The sequence below is a fragment of the Myotis lucifugus genome, unplaced genomic scaffold, assembly GCF_000147115.1.
Source record: "Myotis lucifugus unplaced genomic scaffold, Myoluc2.0 scaffold_612, whole genome shotgun sequence".
Classification (NCBI taxonomy): Eukaryota; Metazoa; Chordata; class Mammalia; order Chiroptera; family Vespertilionidae; genus Myotis; species Myotis lucifugus.
In genome coordinates this window covers 361,309-383,682 of record NW_005871660.1, presented here as the reverse complement: position 1 = coordinate 383,682, position 22,374 = coordinate 361,309, and the positions used below count along the sequence as shown (strand labels likewise).

Below are 22,374 nucleotides of genomic sequence, written 5' to 3'. Positions count from 1 at the left end.
GCGAGAGCCACTGGTTTCTAAACCACACACACGCCGCAGGCCTCTGTGAGCCATGGGGCATTTCATGAGCAGGGATGCTGTGGCCAGTGCACAGGGACAGGCAGGCCCCCCAGCCCCAGGGAGCCTGGAGGGCATCCTACCTGCACTTCGCTGGCTCCACTGTCCTCCTCAGGCTCCGTCAGCTCCATGGGGGCTAGCTGCTCCTTCCAGGCGGGGCCCTTCTGGGGAAAGTGCTCAGACGCCTGCTGGCAGGACACTCGGCCCTTCTCACACGTGGCTTGGCTGGCCCAGGGCACCACATACAACATGGGGATGATGGGGCGGGGCTTGGGCTCCAGCTCCTCGCCAGGTGCCTCGGGGGGCATGACATTGAGGGGCGGTGGCAAGGAGCTCTCCTCAGTGACTTCAGGGCCGGGGGTCAGCACTGGGGGCTCCAGTGGGGGCGGTGGCATCTCCTCACAGGGGAACTGGGGGGGCAGGGGTGGTGGCAGCTCGGGTAGGAGTGGGTGGTGAGGGTGCAGGGGGCTCTTCTTCTTCCGGTCGCCCTTGGCCTTGGCTGGCCGCAGCTTGCCCCTCCTGTCCTCTGTGAGGAGAGAGGAAAGACCGGTCACAGCTGAGGCCAGTGGCCATGCACCCTTGTGGGAGCCCCCTGACCCAGGCAGGAGCTGGCTGGAGGGGAGGAGAAACCCCTCTGGACTTCCCCAAAACACAGGCTTCGAGCAAGTTAAAATCACTGCCAGTTATGCTGCCAGGTGGCAGGAAACCAGCCACTTCCGAGTCTTGGGGGAGCCCCCACCCCTGCCCTCACCTCTGGGTTCTGTACGTGCTCAAAGCACCTTCTGGAATTAGCTTGAAGTAGAGGAAAGACATGTGTCTTTCCCAAGGGGTGGGGTAGAAGAGGCAGGATTTGTTTTCCTTTCGGATATCTGAGTTTTGTGTATTTCTACAGTAAAAACACACATCTTGTAGAATTTTTTAAAAGCAAAGACTCAAACAATAAACCATAAAGGAGAAGTCACTTAAGTGGAACCAAGAGCAGATGGGCCTGGAGGGCCCGGAACACCCTTCCGCCCCCAAGGGCCGGTGCTGGGGGATTTCCTGACAGGGGACAGGGCGGGGTGGGAAGTAGATGAGGCGTGTCTCCCATGGCATTTTAATTGGGGGCCAGGATGGGTGTGTGCTCAGCAGAATCATGGCCCCCAGAGATGCCCATGTCCTAGCTCTGGGACCTGTGAGTGTGGAACCTGACATGGCCATGGCTTTGCAGATGGGAGTGGGTTAGTGAAGATGGTCTGGGTGTACTAACAGGGTCCTTAAAAGCAGAGGACCTTTTCCAGCTGAGGTCAGAGGGAGCCATGACTACAGAAGGGTCAGAGAGATGCTGACGCTGGAAGGAGGAGCCACAAGCCCAGGATGCAGTATCTCCAGAAGCTGGAAATGACCCTCCCCTGAAGCCTCAAAAAGGAACCAGCCTTGCCACACCTGGGTCAGCCCCGGGAGGCCCACGTGAGGCTTCTGGCCTCCAGGACTGAAAGCAAATATATGTGTGAGGTCACTGTCGTGGCAGCCCCAGGGACTCTCCTCTCAAGGATGACAGGCCTGGCGATGACCTACCAGGGCGAGCTGGGAGCACAGCGAGCTCTAGAGCCCTCAGGCCTTGCCTGCCCCGTCTGGAGAATGGGCACATAGAACATCTGGGTGTCCCAGGTCCCCGGGGGTTTAGGATGCTACATAAAGAGGAACACTGGCTTGGAACCAGGGGACCAACTATCTTGGCTGCCTGCGACGGAGGGGCTCCTGAACACCCCGGATGAGGGTCGGAGGCCCAGAGTTACCTGTGCTCGACAGTCTCAGGCTGGGAAAATAAGGACAAATGGAGGGCAAGGATCTGTCCCTCTCCATGCGAAACTAGTGACAACAGGAAGTATAATGAGTTCTGGTGTGCAACACGGCATCCACATTTTTACCTCTTGCTATAAAAACCCGTCCATATGTCACCCCTGTTCCTCAGCCAAAGATGACGGAATAAGTGCTGATGACCTTGGGTGAGGGCTTGTCACTTAACCCCTGATCGGCACTGTGACTCCAAGAAGGAACAAGCAAGGAACCTCCCTGCCAGCAGACACCCAGCCCAAAGCACTGAGAGGAGCCGAATCGCCCATTCACTCCCAATAAGGGGGTTGCAGAGCTTGGAACCAGGCCTCTGGAACCATGAGGACGTGCCCCAGTCCCCCGCCCCCTCCCCTTCTCCACTCCCGGCTCCCACCCTCCCGCGTCTGCAGCTGCAGCCCTGCACTGGCTGCTGGGACAGCCCATGGTGTCCTTGGCAAGCATAACCTGTGTCTTTCAAGGGAGGCTCCATCAGCCAGAAGACAGGGAATGCTCACCCCCACCCTGGCCCCTGCCTTCTGGTCCTGAGTCTTCTGGAGGCACCAAGGATTCTTCCCTCGCCTTTGCCCCACCAAGGGGAGCCTTGTCCCCCTCCCGCCAGACCCTCATGAGTCTGGTCAAGCTATCTGGCCAAGGAAAGCAAATAATAGACCTCCCTCCCCTCCAGGAGTGGACGGCTCCCTACAACAAAGGCCCCTTCCCCATCCAGGGATGTGGAGGGAGAGAGATGTGGAGCATTGCTCAGTAACACCTGGTAACAGCACCATGGCCCCGGGAGGTGACCAGGAGGTGACCAGGGGCCTGGGAGATCAGTGGCCAGAGTGGTGTTGGGGCTAATTTACAGAACCAGCACAGAGGCTGGCCCTAGAGCCGCTATCCTATTTGTGTAAAAGGCACTTTCAGATAAATACTTTGTTCTCTAAGGAAATTCAGTATTTCTTCCTCCCTCATAGTCCAAATATTGAATGGAAATCGCACCAGTCTGTCATCCTGAGGACAGTGGGTCTAATTTACTCTCCACTCTGGAGACTCTGCTGTCAAGAAGGTACAAGTTCCGGCCCTTTCCTCATGTCTCTAGGCTCTGGGAAGCCGAGGGAGACAAACACACAGAGGGCCCTTAAGGGGACAAGCCCAAGGTCAGGAAGGATACCTGGGGGCTCAGGGCTCTGTTACCACAGGACTCCCCTCCCACCTCATACCCCATCAGAGGCCACACTGCCAGACCTCAGCAAGCTCCCTACCTGCTGGGGCCTGAGGAAGCCTCAAAATGGAGCAGAAATGTCACATTAAAAGGGCTTAAGGTCACTCTGGCTGGTGTGCTAAGTGGTTAGAGCATCATCCCCGCACTGAGGGGTCATGGGCTCAATTCCCAAAGGCATGTAACTGGGTTGCAGATTTGATCCCCAACCCCAGTCAGGGCGCATCCTGGAGGCAACCAATTGATGTGTCTCTCACATCAATGTTTCTCTCTCCCCTCCCTTCTACTCTCTCTAAAAATCAATGGAAAAATTATCCTCGGGTGAGGATTAATACGAAAAAAAAGGGCTTAGGGTCAAGGGAAAAAAAGGGAGGCTTAGGATCCCAGCCAGTCCCTCCCCAGCAGGTAGGGCCGCCCACCTCCTGGGGTTCAGGACACAGGTGGGCAGAATGCAGGGTCCCCGCCCCCCTCCCATAGCAGATGAGCTGAGGCCCTTCTAGTACTATTCTTAGAAGTGGGGAGGATGCCACAGCCAAGACCACCCCCTACCCCCATTGGATTTTATCAACCTGACTGGTTCTTTGGAGTTCCGACACCTCTACGGCACCAAGTTCATGGCGGGGGTGGGGGGGGAGGGGGAGAAGGGGGTAAGGGGGTGCACTAAGATGATGTGATAGATCTGGGATCCCAAGCTCAACTTCTGCTATATGTTGCCCACAGAAGGGGGTGGTGGCCTCATGACTGCAATCTGGCTTAGAGACACTCCACTCCACACCCTTCCACACCTCTCCACCCCCTGCCCAGTTTGGGCGAGCTGGTCTTGGTCCCATGGTCCAGGCCACTCCTGTCAACTCCGCATTCTTCCCATGCAGAGCCCGAGGCAGGGTGCAGCCTGGTGTGGGTGAGGCCTGGATGGACTGTGCTTGGGGGGGGGGGGGGCTACATGGCAATATGTGTCTCCCAGTGAAGACACATAAAGGCCCAGCCCATCTGTTCCCTGCTGGGTACAGGAGCCTTTGCTGTCCTGTCCTAAAGCCAGTCACAAGCTGTCAGGGCCACTCCTGAAACCAGGGGCTCCATGACCATCAACTGCCCACAGCGCATACTGCTCACAGGGTGCTCCTGTCTCCTCGAGACCCTGGGAGGTCTCAGGGTGGGTCCCTCTGGCTGCGTGCTCTGCCTAGGAGTGTACGGCACTGTGGCGGGACCAGCCCTCCTGGGTCTTGGCACTGCCCCTGCTGCCCCATCTCCCAAACTGTGAGAAAGGCCGTGCCCAACTACAGGTGGGGCCAGAGCACTGTGACATGGCCACGGCCAGGCAGGAGAAAGGAGCCCCTGCTGTCCCGGCAAACCAGGATTGACACAGCTGCCTTCCTGCCTTCTGCCTGGGGGAGGGGTGGGCATGGGGGTGGAGGACAGAGAGAGGCTGCTGGTCCTTCCCAGGGCAGCAGCTCTTCCCAGACCACCCAGCAGCGGGTGCAGAGGGGGACACCTGCAGCTGGGAAGCAGCCTCCCAGACCCTAGGGCCTCATCAGCCAGCCCAGGGTCCCTCCCACCCACGGGGGCTTCCTCCTGCCCCTCCAGCACCCAGATGCTGTCAGAGCAACAGCAAATGGTCTCCCTTTGCAAACACAAAATTATTGCTCACACATGACATGATCCTTGGCACTTACAGCTTTTAGGGACATTAAGCTGGTATTAAAGGAAGTCTGGAAACCACTTTAAAACCTTCTACTCATTCCCCGATGTGTTTGCTGTCACCCCTGACTGCAAACACTTATTTGATGTGTTCAGGGTTGTCTTCCCACCAAGGGCTCAAGAGATGGCTCCCAGGAGGCTCTCTAGCAGTGGCAGCCACATCCAGTGCCCCCAGGGGACCACTTCCTTTCTAGAAAAAGACCCCACACACACAACCCAACTCCTCATTCTTGGGAACAGGGCTCTGTCACGGGACAGGGACAAGGTGGGTGTTGAACACTGGGGAGCACTCTCAGCCCTGAGCAGACACACCACCCCGGATACGGCCCCATCCTTGCTGGGGTCCACGTGCCGCTGGAAGCCATGAAAGCCTCAGCCCTGGAGGACTGCACCAAGGCCCGGCCACATGACACCATAATGACACTGTGACCATCCCTGCAATGCAGACCCTGAAGCCCTTTGGGAAAAGGCCCAGGGGTCCTGGGGTGAGACTGTTGAGGGGAAGGGGAGTGAATGCAATGACTGGTGAGGAGAGCACGTGTCCTCCACATGGCTTGTGGTTTCACCCATAGCGCATGTTTTACTCTCAAGGGACACGGAACCTCCTGTTTAGGCAGCCAGCTGGGGAAGCAGCCCCCGATCATGAGGCCCTAGGTCCCGGGGCCCACCTCGGAGAGCTCATTATTAACCATCACAACCCAAGCTCGACCACCCAACTGCCTTACAGAACGTGTGTGTTCAATCGTATTCTTACGTCCAGGAGCACACACAACGCCAGTGCCAGGCCTGAAGGACCATGGCACGTGACATCATATGCCCCTCCCAGATCCCCCACCCCCACTCAGGGAGCCCCCAGGAGTAACCCCAGGCTTCTCTCTCTTGTTTTCCGTGTGTTTATTCTCTATTATGGGCTGAATTATGTCCCCATACCCCTAATTCCTATGTTGAAGTCCTACTCCCAGTGCCCCAGAATGTGGCCTTATTTAGAGTCACTGAAGATGTCATGAGCTCAGGTGAGGTCATCAGGGAGGCCCTAATCCAATGTGACTGGTGTCCTCATGACAGGGACATTAGGGCAGAGATGCTGGCACAGGGAGAACGCCATGTGAATGCAAAGACGACATCTACAAGCCAAGGAGAGAGGCCTCAGAAGGAACCAGGTCTGCCAACACCTTGAATCATGGGCTCTGGCCTCCAGATCTGTGAGACGAGAAACTGTTTTTGAAGCCCCCGTAGCCCATCTGGGTGCTTCATTCGGCAGCCTAAGCCGACTCAACAGCTCCCTCAACAACCCACTGTCCAGCTGGCGAGTTTTCTGAACTGTAAGTAAATGGGACATTGTACATGTGCCCCCCGACATTTGAGGCTACCTCTGCGAGTCCCCTGGGCACAGACGGTGACCTTCGCCCCTCCCACCTGCAGTGGAGGGGGTGCTCACTCCTGCCCTGTGAACTGACTGCCAGTCCCCAGACCTCCCCCGACTCTCCTCTTCTACCTCTCTCCCTCCATCTACATTTAGATCGAACCCCCACACCCTGCTGGGATCCTGAAGGAGCTGAGAACCCCCAGGTAGTGGTTGGGGGAGGGAGGGACTGGACCTTCCCACGGGAGAGTTCTCCCAACACACATGGCTCCATTTATTTACCAATTCTTCCTCACTTTTCAAAAATGTCTCTAATTTTCTCCATAAAGGTCTTTTATTTGTTGTTAGCTTTGTTCCAAGGTGCTTACTCTTTGGTTGCTTTTACTGTAGGTAGCATCTCAACAATGCTGCCATCTGCCCATGGCTGGCCACGGGAATGAGACCTGACTTCTGTGTGGGGCTCATTCAGCTCCTGTACCGGATCAATGACCCGACGGCTCAGTCCCCAATCCCTTTCTACATAGGGGATCATGCCTATGCCCAGATATTGCCGGCATATGCTTCCTCGCCAACTAGGCGCCTTCTTGCTCCATCCTGCCTTCTGGACCTCCTGGGTGTGTGACGCCCCACTAGACAAGCACGTGTTGGAACGTCTGGGAAGGCACCAGCACACAATTCACCCAGAAATGCTCTGCTCTTCCCCTTGTGAGTGCCTGAGGGTCCCCCTCAGAGACACTCACCTGCCAGCCAGGGGACAGTCACTCCCTAACTGGGAACCCCAGCATCGGCCTGTGGGTACGTCCAGGTACGTCTCCAACTGTGACGTATGGATAGTCACCTTGGATGCCACATCCTGGTGAGCACACAATGCTGAAATAAGCAGGGCCGTGCTGAGCTCACACATCCCAAGACACAGGCATCAAGAGGGGAACTGAGGACCCAAGCAGAACCCTCCGGTGACTATGGCCTGTGACCGGGGCCTGAGGCACGACCCCCAGGCAATCACCACCCGGGCCCCATTATTGCCCGGAGCCTGGAAGGGGCCAGAGAGGAGAGGCCCCTCCTCTACCCTGGGAGCAGCTGCTATGTGCAAACGTGGGAGTAGCTAAAGCTATAAATTAGAAAAATGAAACGAGCTATAAAAAAGAAAAGGAAATGCTGTAAAATACAGGAGTGGGAACCTTTAAAACACATACTAATGCTCCATGGCTAACATGATCCTGTGCTGTGTGAAGGGTATGTTTCTGAGACACTCCACCACGACCCCAGCACAGGCTCACCAACATCTGGCCACTTTCACGATGGGCAGACTCTGCTGTGGCTGAATGTCCCCCAAGATGCATTATGTTGAAACCTACCCCCCAACGTGATGGTCTCAAGAGATGGGGCCTATGGGACGTAATCGGGTCATGAGAGCAGGGCCCTCATTAACTGGATCGGTGCCCTGACAGCAGAGGCCGCAGAGCTCGCTGCTCTTCCACGTGTGGCCACAGCGTGAAGGCAGCCATCTGCGACCTGGAAGAGGGCCTCACCAGGACCCGGCCACACAGCACCCCGATCTCAACTCCCTGCCTCTAGAACCACGAGGCTGCTGTTTTTAAGCTGCCTGGCCTGTGGTGTTCTGTGAGAACAGCCCAAGTGGACTGAGACCGCCTCTCTTCAGTTTCTGGGAGAAGAGGGACTTTTCACAGCACCCCTAGAACGAACATGTCTTATGAAATGCCTCACCCAGCCAGGAAAGCACATGAAATGGGTTCTTAAAGAGCAGAAACCCTGTAGCCAGAGCGAAGCTGGCTCTTTCCACCGGCCAGGGGTCAAGAAGGAGCCAGCGTGGGCACCAGGCCCGGCCTCCCTGCCCAGCTGTAACTGACCTTCTGTGCCCTCTGCCTCCCGGCCCTGCGGTGGCAGCTGGGGATCCTCCTCCTCGTCCTCGGGATCCGCCTCCTGTGCAGCCTCCTCTTTCGCACTACCACTGGTCTCCTCGGGAGGAGCCGCCCCAGCTGCCCCCTCCCCGGGCAACTTGGGGTCTTCTGGCTTGGGCTTCTTGGGCTGACTGCGTTTCCGGTGAGACCTGGAGAGGGGGAGTTATCAGAAAGGAGGTGAAACAGCAGAGGGGAGAGCCCCAGGTCTGTGCTCGGCAGTATGGAGCCTCCACAACCAGAATCAGGGGACAGGGGACAGGGGACCCTCAGGAGGTGGCTCCAGGGGCCAGGGCAGGGGTGGTGGAGGGAGAGAGGCCTGGGAGGGGATGGAGAGGGCAATGGGATGGTGGGGCCATGTCAAAGCGGGTGCTGATGACAGCTGGAGATGGGATGACTGGATGAACCTGGGCTCCAGGAGCCCCCGTGTGGTGGGGGTGGGAGGGACAGGGAGCATGATCCCAATGGAAACAGCAGCTGGTGGAAAATGCCTAAACGACAAACAAAACAAAAGGTGCACTTACGACAGGCCCGGCTTTTTGCTCTGCTCTTTCTTCCTCTCTAGATTTGGTTTCCTCTCCTCCTCAGTCTTTTTCCAGTGTCTGCTTTCTTTCAGACTAATTTGTCTAGAATGTAAATGTCAGGGAGTTTTTCTCTAGGACTGGTGTTAACTCCCCACGACGCCTCATCTAAGGCCTCGACTTCGGCGCCTGCTTCCGTAGGGCTCCCCGTGTGCCTCTCCACACTCCGGAGCTCCACGCCCAGGGAACAACCTGCACCCATGACCCTCTTCGCCCTGTCACCCGCCTCCAGGTCAGGGCCCGGGCCAGCGGGATGTCGGGTCCTCACATCCAGCTCGGCTCAGGGTGTAACAGTCCTGGGGATGGCGGGGCGAACCTCACCCACAGTGAGAATTCACGCTGAGGCTTAGCTATGGCTTCTTAGTGAAAAGGAGAGAGAATTGGGTTAAAAAGGAAGAAAAGAAAGCAACAAAGGAGATGGGCCTGCAGATTAGTGCCAGGGCACCCCTGTAGGGGTTCTGGGAAACAGGACCCTGGAGCCTTCCAGGGAGGGGACAGAGCAGCTTTTAGACGGACAGGAGGCGTGTAGTGCCCCAGGAGCTCAGGCAGAGGCAGGTGTGTGGAGAGGCCCAGCCTTGGGCAGGGCACTAACGCCCTCCAGGGAATGGGGGTGATGCCCTCCCACATGGCCGCAGGCTCCAGGCCTCATGACCAGCCCCCACTACCTTTTCATCTATCCCAGTCTGCAACCCGAGAATGTTGACGTTTCCAAGAGAGGTGCTGGCTGCAGCTTCCCTTGTCCATGAATTCTCCTGTGGCCCCAGTGAGGTCAGACTCAGATATGAAGATCCTATGGGGGTTCCCATGGCAGCCACACCTCCAAGGACCAACATTCACCAAGCAGAAGCAGGGCTATCTGACCAGGGAAGGGTAGGAGCCCAGGGAGGCCCCGAGGGCTCCTGACACCAGGACCCCTACCTCCCACCTGGGACCTGACAGCCTCCTTGCTGCCTCCCCAGCCCACCCCTGCTCTCCATGTGGCTTCTGGGGCGCCCCCTCCTAACCGTCTTCTAACACTAACCTTGGCTGGTTGTTCTCATGGCTTGGCTGCCTAACTCAAGGGCCCTAGTCTCTGCTGCTCCATCTCCCGAGCACAGTGGGCACGTGACAAGCCCCACTTGATGTTTGCAGCATGAATCACCCCATGACCAAAGGTGAAAAGCAGGGCGCATTCGGTGGGGATTGAGCAACATGGGCAGAGGCATGGCATCACACACAGCATGGCGTGCAAGGGTCACTGGGAAGGGGATAGGGCAGGGGCGGAAGGGGACACAGGAGCCAGAGATGCTCTCCACCACAGCAGAGCCACCAGCGAATCCACACCGGGTCAGTTGGGGAAATGCCAGGTATGGCCCCCACAGTGAAACGGGTGGCGAGCCCCAAGACCTGGCGGCAGATGTAGCTGGCTTTCGTCACCAGCTGTCACCTGAGGAGGGGCTTCTCTCCACGTCTAGAAATGAGCGGGGCCACAGGGCTACAAGGCCGAGTGCCCAAAGCGAACCCCAAGCCGGCCCCAGACACCCAGTAGAGGGGTATCCTCCTACTACCAACTCACCTGGCCTCGGCTTCCTGTAGCTGCCCAGCCCCTCGGTCCCCTCGCTCACCCCACCCCAGGACTGGCACTTCTGACCCTGCCCACCCAATCCCAGGGCTGACCAGGAGTGTCCCCACTGGGGCCCTATCTTCCCAGAGAGCCAGGTCTCCCTCGTCCCCCTACACTCCATCAGCCTCAGAGCTCTGGGGCCCCCCAGCACCACTGGTCACCCCCCCATACGGAGACCCCCAGAATGGGTGGAACTAGGTGGACAGACTTAAGCAGAGGGCTACGCCCTACTGCAGAGAGAAGGCAAGATGAACGTCAGCACGCAAAGAAATACACATTTTGTGAGTACATAAGCTGGGAGACTAACACAGGAAGAACCTGTGGCCAGTTTGCCACAGAGGGGGTGGGGGGAGGGAGAGACATCCACCAGGCACATCCTAATCATATCCAACCAGTAACAGCATCCCCCGGGCTGCTCCCCAGACACGAGACCCTCCTGTCTTTTAGCTGTTTCTTCTCTTAGTTACTTCCATGTGTCTCCCCCACGCTGCTTCCTTTTTATTTTTTTTTTATTTTTTTGGTTTGGCTTCCTTTGCATAGTTACCAAGCAGCTCTTAGTTACCACTCAGGGTGTGGCTATGCTTCCTGCTTCCACATCCACCAGCTTCTCTGCCTGAATCTGCCACCATCTTCGGTTGTGGTGAAATTCCACGTTTGACATTTTACTGACTGTAAATATTGTGCATCCATGCTGCTTGCACTGCAGGCTTTGTTCGCTCTTCCTAGAGTAACTGTTCCTCTCTTAGATGCTTGGCCTTCCTGGTTATCTCCAAGCTCTGGTGTGGCTCCTACTCAGGGCACCACACACACCTCCATGGCATCCTTACGTTGAAAGTGGTTTGGATTCTCCTGAGTTGGATTTGGTTTCCCTGGTTCGTGTCTTTCCTGGCTGATGCCATTGCTTAGCTAGAGCACACCCTTTAGCTTCTCAGAAAGGAGGGAAACCCTGGGATTCTGCATGTCTAAAAAGATCCTATTCCTCTCACACATAGTTGGTAATTTCACTAGGGACATACTTCTAAGGCAGTGATGGCGAACCTTTTGAGCTCGGCGTGTCAGCATTTTGAAAAACCCTAACTTAACTCTGGTGCCGTGTCACATATAGACATTTTTTGATATTTGCAACCATAGTAAAACAAAGATTTATATTTTTGATATTTATTTTATATATTTAAATGCCATTTAACAAAGAAAAATCAACCAAAAAAAAAATGAGTTCGTGTGTCACCTCTGACACGCGTGTCATAGGTTCGCCATCACTGTTTTAAGGCCTCGTCCTTTTTGTCTATTAGCTTGTAGCATTATGATCGCCAAGTCCAATGCCATTTGGGTCCCTTGTTCTTTATGTTGACATGCTCATTCATTCCCGAAGCTGGAAACCTTCTGTTTAACCGAAGAGCTGTGATATTCCGAGGTGCGTATAATCCTCATCCCCTGTGCCAGGCTCTGTAGTCTGAAAACGTCTTTGGTTCTTGCGAATCGTTCTTTTCTCTTTTCCTAAAACTCCTAGTAGAGGCTGGAGTTCCTCGACTGAGCCTCTGATCTTTCTGTCCTGCCCTCTAGTTTTCCCAAGCTATCTTCCAACACTCTCTTGTGTTTTCTTTGCTCTCATTTTATTTTTTTATTTTAAAAATATTTTTATTGATTTCAGAGAGGGAGAGGGAGAGAGAAACATTAAGGATGAGGGAATCACTGATCAGCTGCCTCCTGCACACCCCCTACTGGGGACTGAGCCCACAACCCGGGGCATGTACCCTGACCGAATGGAACCATGACTCCTGATTCATGGGTCAACACTCAACCACTGAGCCACACCAGCTGGGATTCTTTGCTCTCATTTTAAATGTCCAAGAGCCATCTCTTTTCTACATGTTTCTTTTTATAGCAACAGGTGCTTCTATCATAAACGCACAGGAGAAGGTGAGCTTTCTTGCTCCTTGCCTCATCTCTTTCTGGGGAGTTCTGCTTTTCCCTTTTGTTTGAGACACTCTCTGTCTTCCACTGAGTTTCCTCAGAGGTTTAGGGACCCTGGCTGAGTTGTGTGAGGGACTAAGAAGGTCGTTGGTGGCTATGCATGGGTGAGCAGGGCTTGCTGAAGGGGATGGAGGGGGCAGGCGTCCAGTCATTTCACGGGGAACCTCCAACATCAGAACCTATAGCTTTGTTCTGCTGGGCTATTCTGTGACCCAGAGAGGACCCCTACAGTCTCTGGCCTTGGGGTTAGAGGCATGTGGGGCTGGCAGCGAGGCTCCCACAACGTCACCTTCAGGAAGGCCCCTCCCTCTGGTCCAGAACCACCCAGGCTTGATCTCACCAGGCAGCAGGGCCACCGTCCTCTGCTGGGAGTTAGGGTGGAGTGGGGGGTGCCCCCAGCCCAGCAGTTCCTTACACACTGGCCTGCAGCCCACCTTGGTGCCGTCCCAGGAGGTGCCCACATCTGGAATCCTATGCCTTTCCGAAGCTCCTCAGCACAAACTGGCCGCACCCTGTCTGTGAGCCCTTGAACTGAGCCTCCTCTGTGCTGCGGTCAGGTACCCATTGGCCATCCTTTCCTCCTTTTCCAAGTCTCTGCGCTGCTCAGTTGTCATGGCCCCCTTAACCATTTGTCACTCCTTTACAGTCATTTTAGTGGCATTTCAGGGGAGGATAGAGATAAATGAGCACTTTGTCAGGCTTAACTGGACGTTACTTAGTTAAGTTTATACAAACCAAATATTGGAACTGAGTCCAAATACCTGTACTAATATTTCCAAGATGGAAGTGGGTGTCCTTGGAACCTAAATGGCAGGAGAGGCAGAGCGGGGGCTCCCCATGGGCCCCACCCTATGCAGTGGGCTCAGAGTGGCCCTGGGCTTGGGAACCGAGGGGCCCCAAGCACACAATCCCTCTGTTCCCTAAGGCAGGACTGTCAACCCTCACAGGACCAGCTTTTACCCAGGGGGAGTTTGGGGCATCCAAGGCTGTTGGTGCCAGCGCAGCCCCTGGGTCAGGGTGCAAGGGGCTGTGAGCTCTGTACCCCAGGGCCCTTCTCCCCTTCACCCGGACCCAGGACATGTGCCCCTCTCCTCCTACTATCCCTGCCCACATAGACAAGCGGGTGTGTGACGTCTAGAGGCTTTTGCCTCTGAGAAATTGCTGAGGGTGTTCTGGGGAAGAACAATTTAGGAAACATTCAGTAAGTCACCAGGGCAACCCTGGCAAGAGTAGGGTCAGAGGCTCAATGGTGTCCAGTGTCTAGTCAGGAGGCATCAAAGGGGGTGCTGGAGCTGCTCCTGGCTCCTCGTTTCCATGGTGATCCGAGAGGTGGTGAGAGGTGGTGCGGGTGGGCAAGCAGGGCCAGGGGGCTCTTGGCCACCCTCAGCTGGTGGCTTCCCCCATGGATGGCAGGGGTAGCTGGAGGTCATAGCCAGTGGAGCTAGCAGGGGCTGGAACGGGCGGGAACCCTGGGTCCTGGTGAGGAAGTGCGTCTCCCCTCTGCACTAGCATGGTGGTGGCAGCTCAGATGTTCCACAAGCATGTGTACAGCAAGCTGAATGCACACCTGCTGCAACATGTGGTCAATGGGCTGCGTTTCTCGATGTTCTCGTTGGAAGTAACAAGGAGGCGGGAGGAAAAGACAGTCTGCACATGGAGAAGGGCTGCGGGTAGGAATGGGAGGAGGGGAGGCTGGCAGAGACGGGGGCTGGGAGAGGCGCCAGACTCTATGATGGCCTGTGCCAGCAAAGCAGGATCCCACCTGGTGGTGAGGGCCGAAGAGGCCACACAGCCGGGAGCAAGAAGTCCCAGCTTTGTGCCCTGTTTGTCATGGGGGAGGGTCAGTGTATTCAACAAGATTTAGGCATGGAAGATAAATCCGAGGGAGGGTGACAAGATCATTCTCTCCTGGAGAGGCCAACACTTGGCCTCTGCTCTAAGATGACATGTGGGGCTCAGTGTGGGGGGCTGTCAGGAAGGCTGGACCCTCCACGTAGGGGGGGAGGGGGGGAGGGACCTGGCTGGGTCGGTCTGAGCAGGGACCAGGGAGAAGTTGCAGGGCCAAAGGACAAGGCGAAGCTGCAGGGGGACATGAGGAGTGGGGATGGACAGCAGATGAACCTGGAGCCACTGTCATGCCACCACCTCTGCCTAGGGCAAGGTTTCCAACCAGGGACACTGGGTGTTGCCTAGGACATCTGTGGCCATTAGAACTGGGACTGGGGAGCTCCTGGCATTGACTAGGATGGGGCGCGGATGCTGCTCAACACCCTACAGTGCCCAAAGGGGCCCCCACAGAGAATGATGAGCCTAAGTGTCCACAGTGCAGGGGTGCAGGGGACAGTTCAGGGGAGGAGACACACAACCCTGGTCTAGAAGCCACATTTGCCCTACCCCTATCTAGCCCAAGCCACCCTTCCCTCAAAACAAACTCTCTGAGGCTCAGGGGAGCACCCCGCTCAGTGGAGATGAGGGGCAGGGGCAGGATGACCATGTGTTGGGGGCACTGGGCCAGGAGAGAAAGGTACAGGCAATTGTGAGAGTCACTGACTCTCAGGTTGAGGGTAGCAGTCTTGGGATTTGAAATGTCAGTCCCCCAATCAACCTTTACAGAGAAAGCCCCTCTATGACTTAAAAAAAGGGGGGGGGGAAATCTGTCTTATTTTACATACTGAAAGCTTTAAAGAAAATTATATCCTTGGGGACACGACTTAATTTGTTATTCAATCCCTCTGTCGGAATATTACAGCTCCCCAGGTCGGAAGCAGAGGAGGTTGAGAAGAGAGGGGAACGCTCCAGAAAGGAACAGAGCGTGACAAGCGGGCCAAGCGCCCTCTACTGAGGGCTGGCTGGGCTCGGGGAGTGAGGGGGGCAGCGGGCAGGGAGAGGGCTGTGGGGAAGCTTCCTCTGCACACAGCAGGCTCCGGCTAAGGGAAGCATAGCTGGCGGGGCCCGGTCCTCTAATCCCATCCATTTCTGGATGTGCGCTTAATTATTGGCAGTCTGCTCTGTTGACCAATTAGACTGAGCCACAATCCATTAGCCGTTATGCAAATGCTGCATTGGGCTCTGTTCAGCAAGCTCACCCTGCTGGGAGGGATCAGGCGCTGCACAGATGGGCCTCACCGAGAGAAGTTGCTTTTCGTGAGAACACACAGGAGAACGGGAATCAAAAGGACAGACAACAAAAGAAATCAGTAAAGAGAGACTCACCTTCAGGTGGGCTGTCAGGAACAGATGTGAAAGCATTCTGGGCTGATGGAACGTTCTCAAAGGCAGAGGCCAAGGAGTGGGAAAACACGTGGGTGAAGCCAAGACTGCCCAAAGACTCTGGATTCACAGACAAACGTGCTAAAAACTAGAACAGCCTCGTCGGGGAAGAAGGTTCTGGAGCGGGCAGAGTTTAAAGGGTGCTTCTGCAGAGTGTGGGAGTGCCACCAACCGAGCACAGCCAAAGGGAGGAACTGTCCGAGTGCCCCCACCTCAGTGCCCGTCCCTGGGGCCAACTGTCCATCATCAGTGGGGACAAGAGAAGCCAGAAGTGACCAAGAGGCTACAATTGGAAAACCTCACCCGAGGCCCAAATCCACCCGCTGCCTGTTCTGGTGTGGCCCCCCAGCTAAGAAAGTTGTTTCCATCTTTAACTGGTAAAAAGTTAAAATAATAATAATAATCTGTGACATGTGAAAGTGATATAAAATTCCAACTTCAGTCCACAAATAGTTTCATTGGGGCACACCACATTCATGGTTTATGCAAAGCCTACTGTCTGTGGTGGCTTTCGCAGTGAGGACTTGCTGAACATTCCTTGGGCACCAAAACTGAGTGCGATGGAACTCTGTCTGAGTAGCTCAGAGCCCTGAAAGCCTTGATGTTTCCCAGAGAAGAGAGGAAAATGGGACCACCACTTCCGGGGCTACAAGGTGATACCAAGAGCACAGTGCTCACTGCTATCTCCCTCCTGGCAGGAAGTCGATTTCTTCCTCTTCCAGGACCTGCCACCCATGCCCCCATGACTATGGTGCTGATGGCAAGAGGGTGCAGCCACTTCACCCTCTCCTCCCCCAATGGATGCCAGACCTGAGGCTGGGCAGCCACCACACTGTCATAAAAGGCATGGGCCAGGAGGGGGCTCCCTGAGATGGAATGAGGGTGGCAAAGGATGTCCCTGGGAGGACGGGTCTCTCAGTGACTCCAAGACTGTGAATCTGAGCAGCACATTATGGAAAAAGCCAAAGCGAGCAGTCAAAACATGAAATGGCAGGGATACGGACCAAGTACTGGACCCCTGTGCCCCACGGCTCCAGCATGGTACCTGCCATCGTCCGGAGCCAAGGAGGAGCCCGACAGCCCCAACACAGAGACACAGGGCTCTCACCTAAGGTCACAAGCAGACGAGGAAGAGAGACAGCGTGTGCTGTCCCAGAGAGGACCCGGATGGCTGGAGGGTCAAAGGGTCAGCCTCCCAGGAGCTGGTGGACAAGGAGCAGGAGGGAAACTGAGTCTAACAACACAGACACCGCCTGCTACGAGGCCTGCAAACTCGAAAAGGTCAGGGCCTGAGAAACACTCTGACTGAGAAGCAGCAAGATACAGAAGAAGAGGAGGAGGAGAGGAAAGAAAAAGAGGGAGAGAGGGAGGGGACAGCCTGAGGCCACCTGCCAGCAGCGTCTGGCTAGGCTGGGGGTCACTTACGGTCGCCAGCAGTGCCAGGCACAGGGCAGCTCCTTGGCAACTCACCTTCGGAGGAGCTTTGCCTTGAGTGAGGCCCGGGAGGTGCTCCAGGTGCTGAGCTCAGGGCTGCTCAGGGCCGTGGGCCTGGTGTGGTCGAGCACCGTGAAGTCCTTGCCTTGCTTCCACAGCTCATAGCGCTCTGGCTGCAGGATACGCACAAAGACGTCCATGGAGATCTTGACCATGTCCTTCCGGCACGTGCACTGCGGGAGGCAGGAGAGACCCTCTGAGCCCGAGGGTGAGCCACCCCACACTAGACCTTCTATCATGAGACAGGAAGTGGTATCTGCCTGTCCCAGGTGAAGGTGAGGCCACTGAATGTCCTTTTCCAAGCTGTACCCCCACCCCCCACCCCCAAATAGGAGCCTCTGGTCCAACACCTGGCACATGGTGCCAAGGAACAAATGCCAGGTGGCCTGGAGCAGACACTGCCCTGAACAGGAGGGTCCCTGTGTCCACAGCAAAGGGGCAAACACCTGTGATGAGGACAGGCTCAAACACAGTCCTTCTTATGCTCTGAACACCACCCCCTGCAACAAACCACATGTTCTCAGAGCCTCTCCCTCCAGGTTATAGTGTTGTGGTGGCCCCAGGCTGGGCATGTGCAGGAAGCACCACACCACAGGTATCCTGGGGACATTTGACACCTGGGGGCGTTAGAGGCCAGAGAAGCCAGCCAAGAATCCCAGAATCCGGACTCCAACAGGGAGCCCTGTCAGCAAGAGGAACCCAGGTGGTCCTGGCCTCCCGCTTACCTGTGCATGACGCCAAGATCAGATGGGAACCATCCTATTGTGAGAGGGAGGAAGAAACAGAGGGGACTTCTGATCTAGGGCAGGGCTGGCAACCTCCATGAAGGGCCAAGCAATCACCTTTTCTGCTTTGTGGGCCACATGGTCTCTGTTACAACCTCTCAACTCTGCACTGAAGCTGGGAACCATCAGAGATACTATAGGAATGGCATGGCTGCGTTTATAAAACTTTAATTACAAAAAGAGGCAGGGGCCAGATTTGGCGCAGGCTACAGTTTGCTGGCTTCTGGTCTAGGCTCCCAAGGATACAGCAGCCCCTGGAATGGGTGACAGACTCTGGAAGAGGGGTCTCCACAGGGATGGCTGAAGCTGTGTGGAAGTTCGGGAAAAGGGTGCAGAGGATGAGGGGATCTCAGGGGTGACCTTGACCCTGGGGTGCCGCACTTGCCTTTCTCTAAAGTAGGCACAGTCCTTGCCTTCTTCTGGGGACACGCCTGTCCTGAGAACCGGTAACAGGAGGCCTCGGGGCAGCTGCCCCTCAGGGACACCTACTGCAGCCCCCACAAGCTGGGACCTCTCCCGGCCACTCTATAAACAGGCTCAGGAGAAGCCCATTTCCAACCGTGGCTAGAAACTCATCTCCATATTAAATGCACATCTCTCCCTCCTTTTACAACCTTCTCGATGTCACTGCCACTTTCTCAATGGAAAAGAAGGAAACAGAAAGGAAAACACTTAATTAAATGAGGCAATTATGTACCCTGTCCTGTCAAGTTCTTCAAAATCCCCTCAATTTTCTCTGGAAACAGTGAAGTATTTATGACCCCAAATCTGAGGCTGCAAAAAATGTCCCGGGGCATTTCCTGCAGCCCCAGCGCCCCCTCCCCTCCCCACTCCCAGCCTGGAGTGGGAGCTTGGACTGGGAGCAGCACTGACACAATGCAGACAGGGAGGGAATATTTATGGCCAAGAGATTCCCAGTAAACTCAATTCATTTAATGAAAATCTGCAGAACACAGAAAGGCTGGTGGTATAATTTGGCTGTGGATGGCAAGACCACAGATGGTGCCCGTGTTTCAGAATCCTGGCCGGGCCGTGGCCTCCCCTGCGTCACCATCAACAGCAGCTTAAGGGATTTATATCGAGCGGCTCTGCAATTGCTTTTCCTTTAAGTAATTGAAAAAAGCACCTGCGTGCACCCACAGAGGGGGACACATAGACGCAAGCCAGGGAGCCAATTGCTCCGATGGCCTGGAGCCTGGCTTGGCTTCCTCACCCAACCAGGACAAAGCCACTGGGGACAGCCTCTCTCGAGGCTCTGTGCAGGTTTGGGGTGGGGTGGGTTTGTCATGGGTTAGGGACAGAGACTTGGGGAGCATGGGCACCTGTGAGGAAGCAGTAGGAAGAAGGCAGGGTCCTGGGGATCCCACGGGAAGGAAGTGACAGCCCACTGGATTCAGGACTCAGTGACAGTGCCTCTGTGGACTGAGCAGCTGAGCTCAGGGTGCAGGCACGGCAGACCCTTTACTGTTTCAGCCGGACAGGTTGGGTAAGGAAGTTGCTAAGTTAACATCTTTTTTTTTTTAAATATATTTTATTGATTTTTTACAGAGAGGAAGGGAGAGAGATAGAGAGTTAGAAACATCGATGAGAGAGAAACATCGACCAGCTGCCTCCTGCACATCTCCCACTGGAGATGTGCCCGCAACCCAAGTACATGCCCTTGACCGGAATCGAACCTGGGACCTTTCAGTCCGCAGGCCGATGCTCTATCCACTGAGCCAAACCGGTTTCGGCAACATTTTAATAGGAACTTTCAGGGACTGAACATGCCAGACCCCACAACAGCACCCCCACCTGGCCATCTTCGGCCATCTTCTGTTTTGGGGTCACGTGCATAGTGGAACATTACTTGCAGCTGTTTCACTTTGGGCCCAGGAGCAGCACAGAGCGCCTCCACCCTGCAAGGCCCATCCTGGAAAGGCGCTGGGAGCAGGCAGGAGGCAGAGGCTGGTGGCCGAGTCCTTAGGGCAGCCTCAGAGCAGCGCCCAGGGAAGGAACTGAGTTTGAGAGTAAATCACACTATTGTTTTCCCTGTTCATCGTCCCCCTCCAGCCCATAGGGCTCCCAAACCTTCTGGAAAACTGGTGTTTTCATAAGGGTCTGCAGGACTGACTAAAGCTGACAGTTTCTGCTGCTCTCATTCCAGCTCTTCCACTTGGCGGTCCCCTGTCAGCACCACAACAGAGACAGGCTCCTCCAAGGGTTTGGCCATGTCATTAGTTTCTGATAGAGAAATCGAGCACCAGTGGGGGAGGAGGTCTGAGGGGTCCCCTGCATGCCCCAGGGCCTTCTGTACCATCACGGAGGCATAAAGCACTCAGACACCAGAACCATGAGAGGCAGGGGCTCCCACTCTGAGAGCCACTAAGTAATGAGGACTCTAAGCGGCCAGTCCTGCTCAAATCAGCCAGGGCCCAGAGGCTGGTGGCTCCGTTAGTGCTGAGTGGGGCATCTGGGGACAGATAAAGGAGTCAAGATAAAAGACAGGGACATGAGGGGTGGGGTAGGGGATGCGGAGTTCATGGCCTGGGTCCCAATGGTGGTCTGCTCTGAGACAAGCTGCTTTTTCACTGGGTCTCCTCCCAGGCCTGCCGCCTGTCCAGAGGGTGGGCCTGTCCACAAAAGGCTTAGACCCCCACCTGCTCACCCCATCCCAAGATCCTGGGCCCAGCACCTGTGGCCCCTCCCCGTTCACCAGTGATGCCATCAGAGTGAAGAGGCACGATTGGGCTGGGGCTGGATGGGCACCCCTCTCGGCACCCCCAACACTCATGAGCAGAAACTGGCTCTCAGATGGTGCCTAACATCAAGAGCGGCCTGACAGCCTACAAAGTGTGCCTCAAAGAGCCCTTGACAGCGCCACCGTTCCAGGAGCTAGCTGCCTGCAACGGTTTAATTAATCAGCAGAGTGAGTTCAATGACGCTCCCTGAACACAGGAGGAACAAGTGCTGTTTCAAGTGACAGCAGAGAGAAGGCACAGCTCCACCCCCTGCACCGCCCCCCAGAGGAAAAGAGGGCCGGATGGCTTGGCCACCATTGCCCCATGCAGCCCCAGCAAGGCCAGGCTGCTGGAGACAGCAGACACCAGCTGCCAACCAGACAGAGGCGGAGGTGCAGCTCTGACAAGCCCTGAACAAAATGAGGACCACAGCTCCTTTCAGCAACTCGTCCCTCACCTCCCCCTCCTAGGGATCTCGCCCAAAGAAGTGAAAAATCCAGACAAAGCGTTCTCTGTTTCATTACTGAGACACACACACACACACACACACACACACACACACACACACGAAAAACTAACCATGCTGTTCAACAATCGTGGACAGATTGGATAAAAGATAAATCCGCCCAATGGCGCCATTTAAATAACAGAAACGTTCTTAGGATGGATCTGTTATCTGAGGAAATACAAAATACACAGTCAAGAATACAGTAAAGCCCCAATTAAGAGCAAAAATCTTTAGAAAAAGCCAAGGACATTCATCAAACACCAACCATGGTTCTTTTGTTTGTGGAGTCAAAAAAAATTTGTGCTATTTATCTTTCTAAATCTCTTTATTGAGCAGGTAAATGACTTAAGTCAGAGTGCGCAAATTCTGGAATGTGGGCAAGTCTGGCCTGCCACCTGTTTTTGTAAATAGTTTTTTTGGCACATTGCCCTACTACGGTCGTGTTGGTGCTGCTATGGCAGAGCTGAGCAATTACTCAAAGACCGCATAGCCTGCAATCCCCAAATATTCACTAAATATTTATGGAAAGTTTGTCCAGCCTTGATTTAAGTCATAAAATGATTTTTAAAGAGTAACTTGAGGACCTTGGTGGTGAGCTTCCCACATGCCAACTTTAGTGAACTGTGAGAGCGACCACAGATGTGTCCTATGGGCTGAACTGTGCCCCCCCTCCAATTCCTATGTTGAAGCCCTGAACCCCAATGTGACACTATCTGGAGACAGGGCCATTAGGAGGTAAATAAGGTTAAATGTGGTCATAGGATGGGTTCTATCCTATAGGACTGCTGTCCTTTTAAGAAAAGGAAGAAACCTCAAATCCCTCTCAGGCCCCTCACCCCTCAGCATGTGAGGACACAGTGAGAAGCTGGCCATCTGCAAACCAGGAAGTCCTCACCAGAACCCGATGACACTGGCGCTCTGATCTCAGACTTCCAACCACCAGAACTGTGAGCGATAAATGCCGCTGTTTAAGCCACCCAGTCCATATTTTGTTACACTAACCTGAGCTGACTCAGATGGGTGTCCTGACTGTCCCATTTTTTACTGAGCCTGGTGGGCTCCATACTCCCCACTCCTGCTTCCAGAATCCAACTCTCAACATGTGCCAGGAGCACATAGAGCCTAGTGCCTGGGGGCCTGGCCTCAGGCTCCACCTCTAGGTCACCTGCCCCCCCCCCCCCACAACCTGCAACCTGAGCTGGCCACTCAGGGTAAGGAACAACCCCCCACCTCTACCCCACCCCAGAATCCAACGAGACCTCAGTGGGCCTGGGCCAGCTGCACTTCACCCACACCCGGTCCCAGACCCAGCCTCAAACAGGACCTGGAGGCCCAATGGGACCTGGAGGCACAGTTCCTCCTCCTAACAGA

The 22,374-nt window shown here is 55.3% G+C and overlaps 1 protein-coding gene across 9 annotated transcripts in view; it reads right to left on the bottom strand.

Annotated features, from left to right (window-relative positions):
- KDM4B (lysine demethylase 4B) overlaps positions 1-22,374 on the bottom strand; it is a 131,336-nt gene that overhangs the window by 15,813 nt on the left and 93,149 nt on the right. For 4 of the 9 annotated variants that reach the window (XR_002826750.1, XM_023745987.1, XM_014447091.2 and 1 more), the window contains 4 exons: positions 16,967-17,163; positions 8,593-8,694; positions 8,021-8,220; positions 141-583 (listed from right to left, as the gene is read on the bottom strand). Coding sequence is in view for 8 of the 9 variants with exons in the window: in XM_023745987.1 (XP_023601755.1) it covers positions 141-583; positions 8,021-8,220; positions 8,593-8,694; positions 16,967-17,163 (942 nt within the window). In the remaining variant the exon portion in view is untranslated. The other 5 variants (XM_023745989.1, XM_014447093.2, XM_014447095.2 and 2 more) reach the window with 4 other exon arrangements.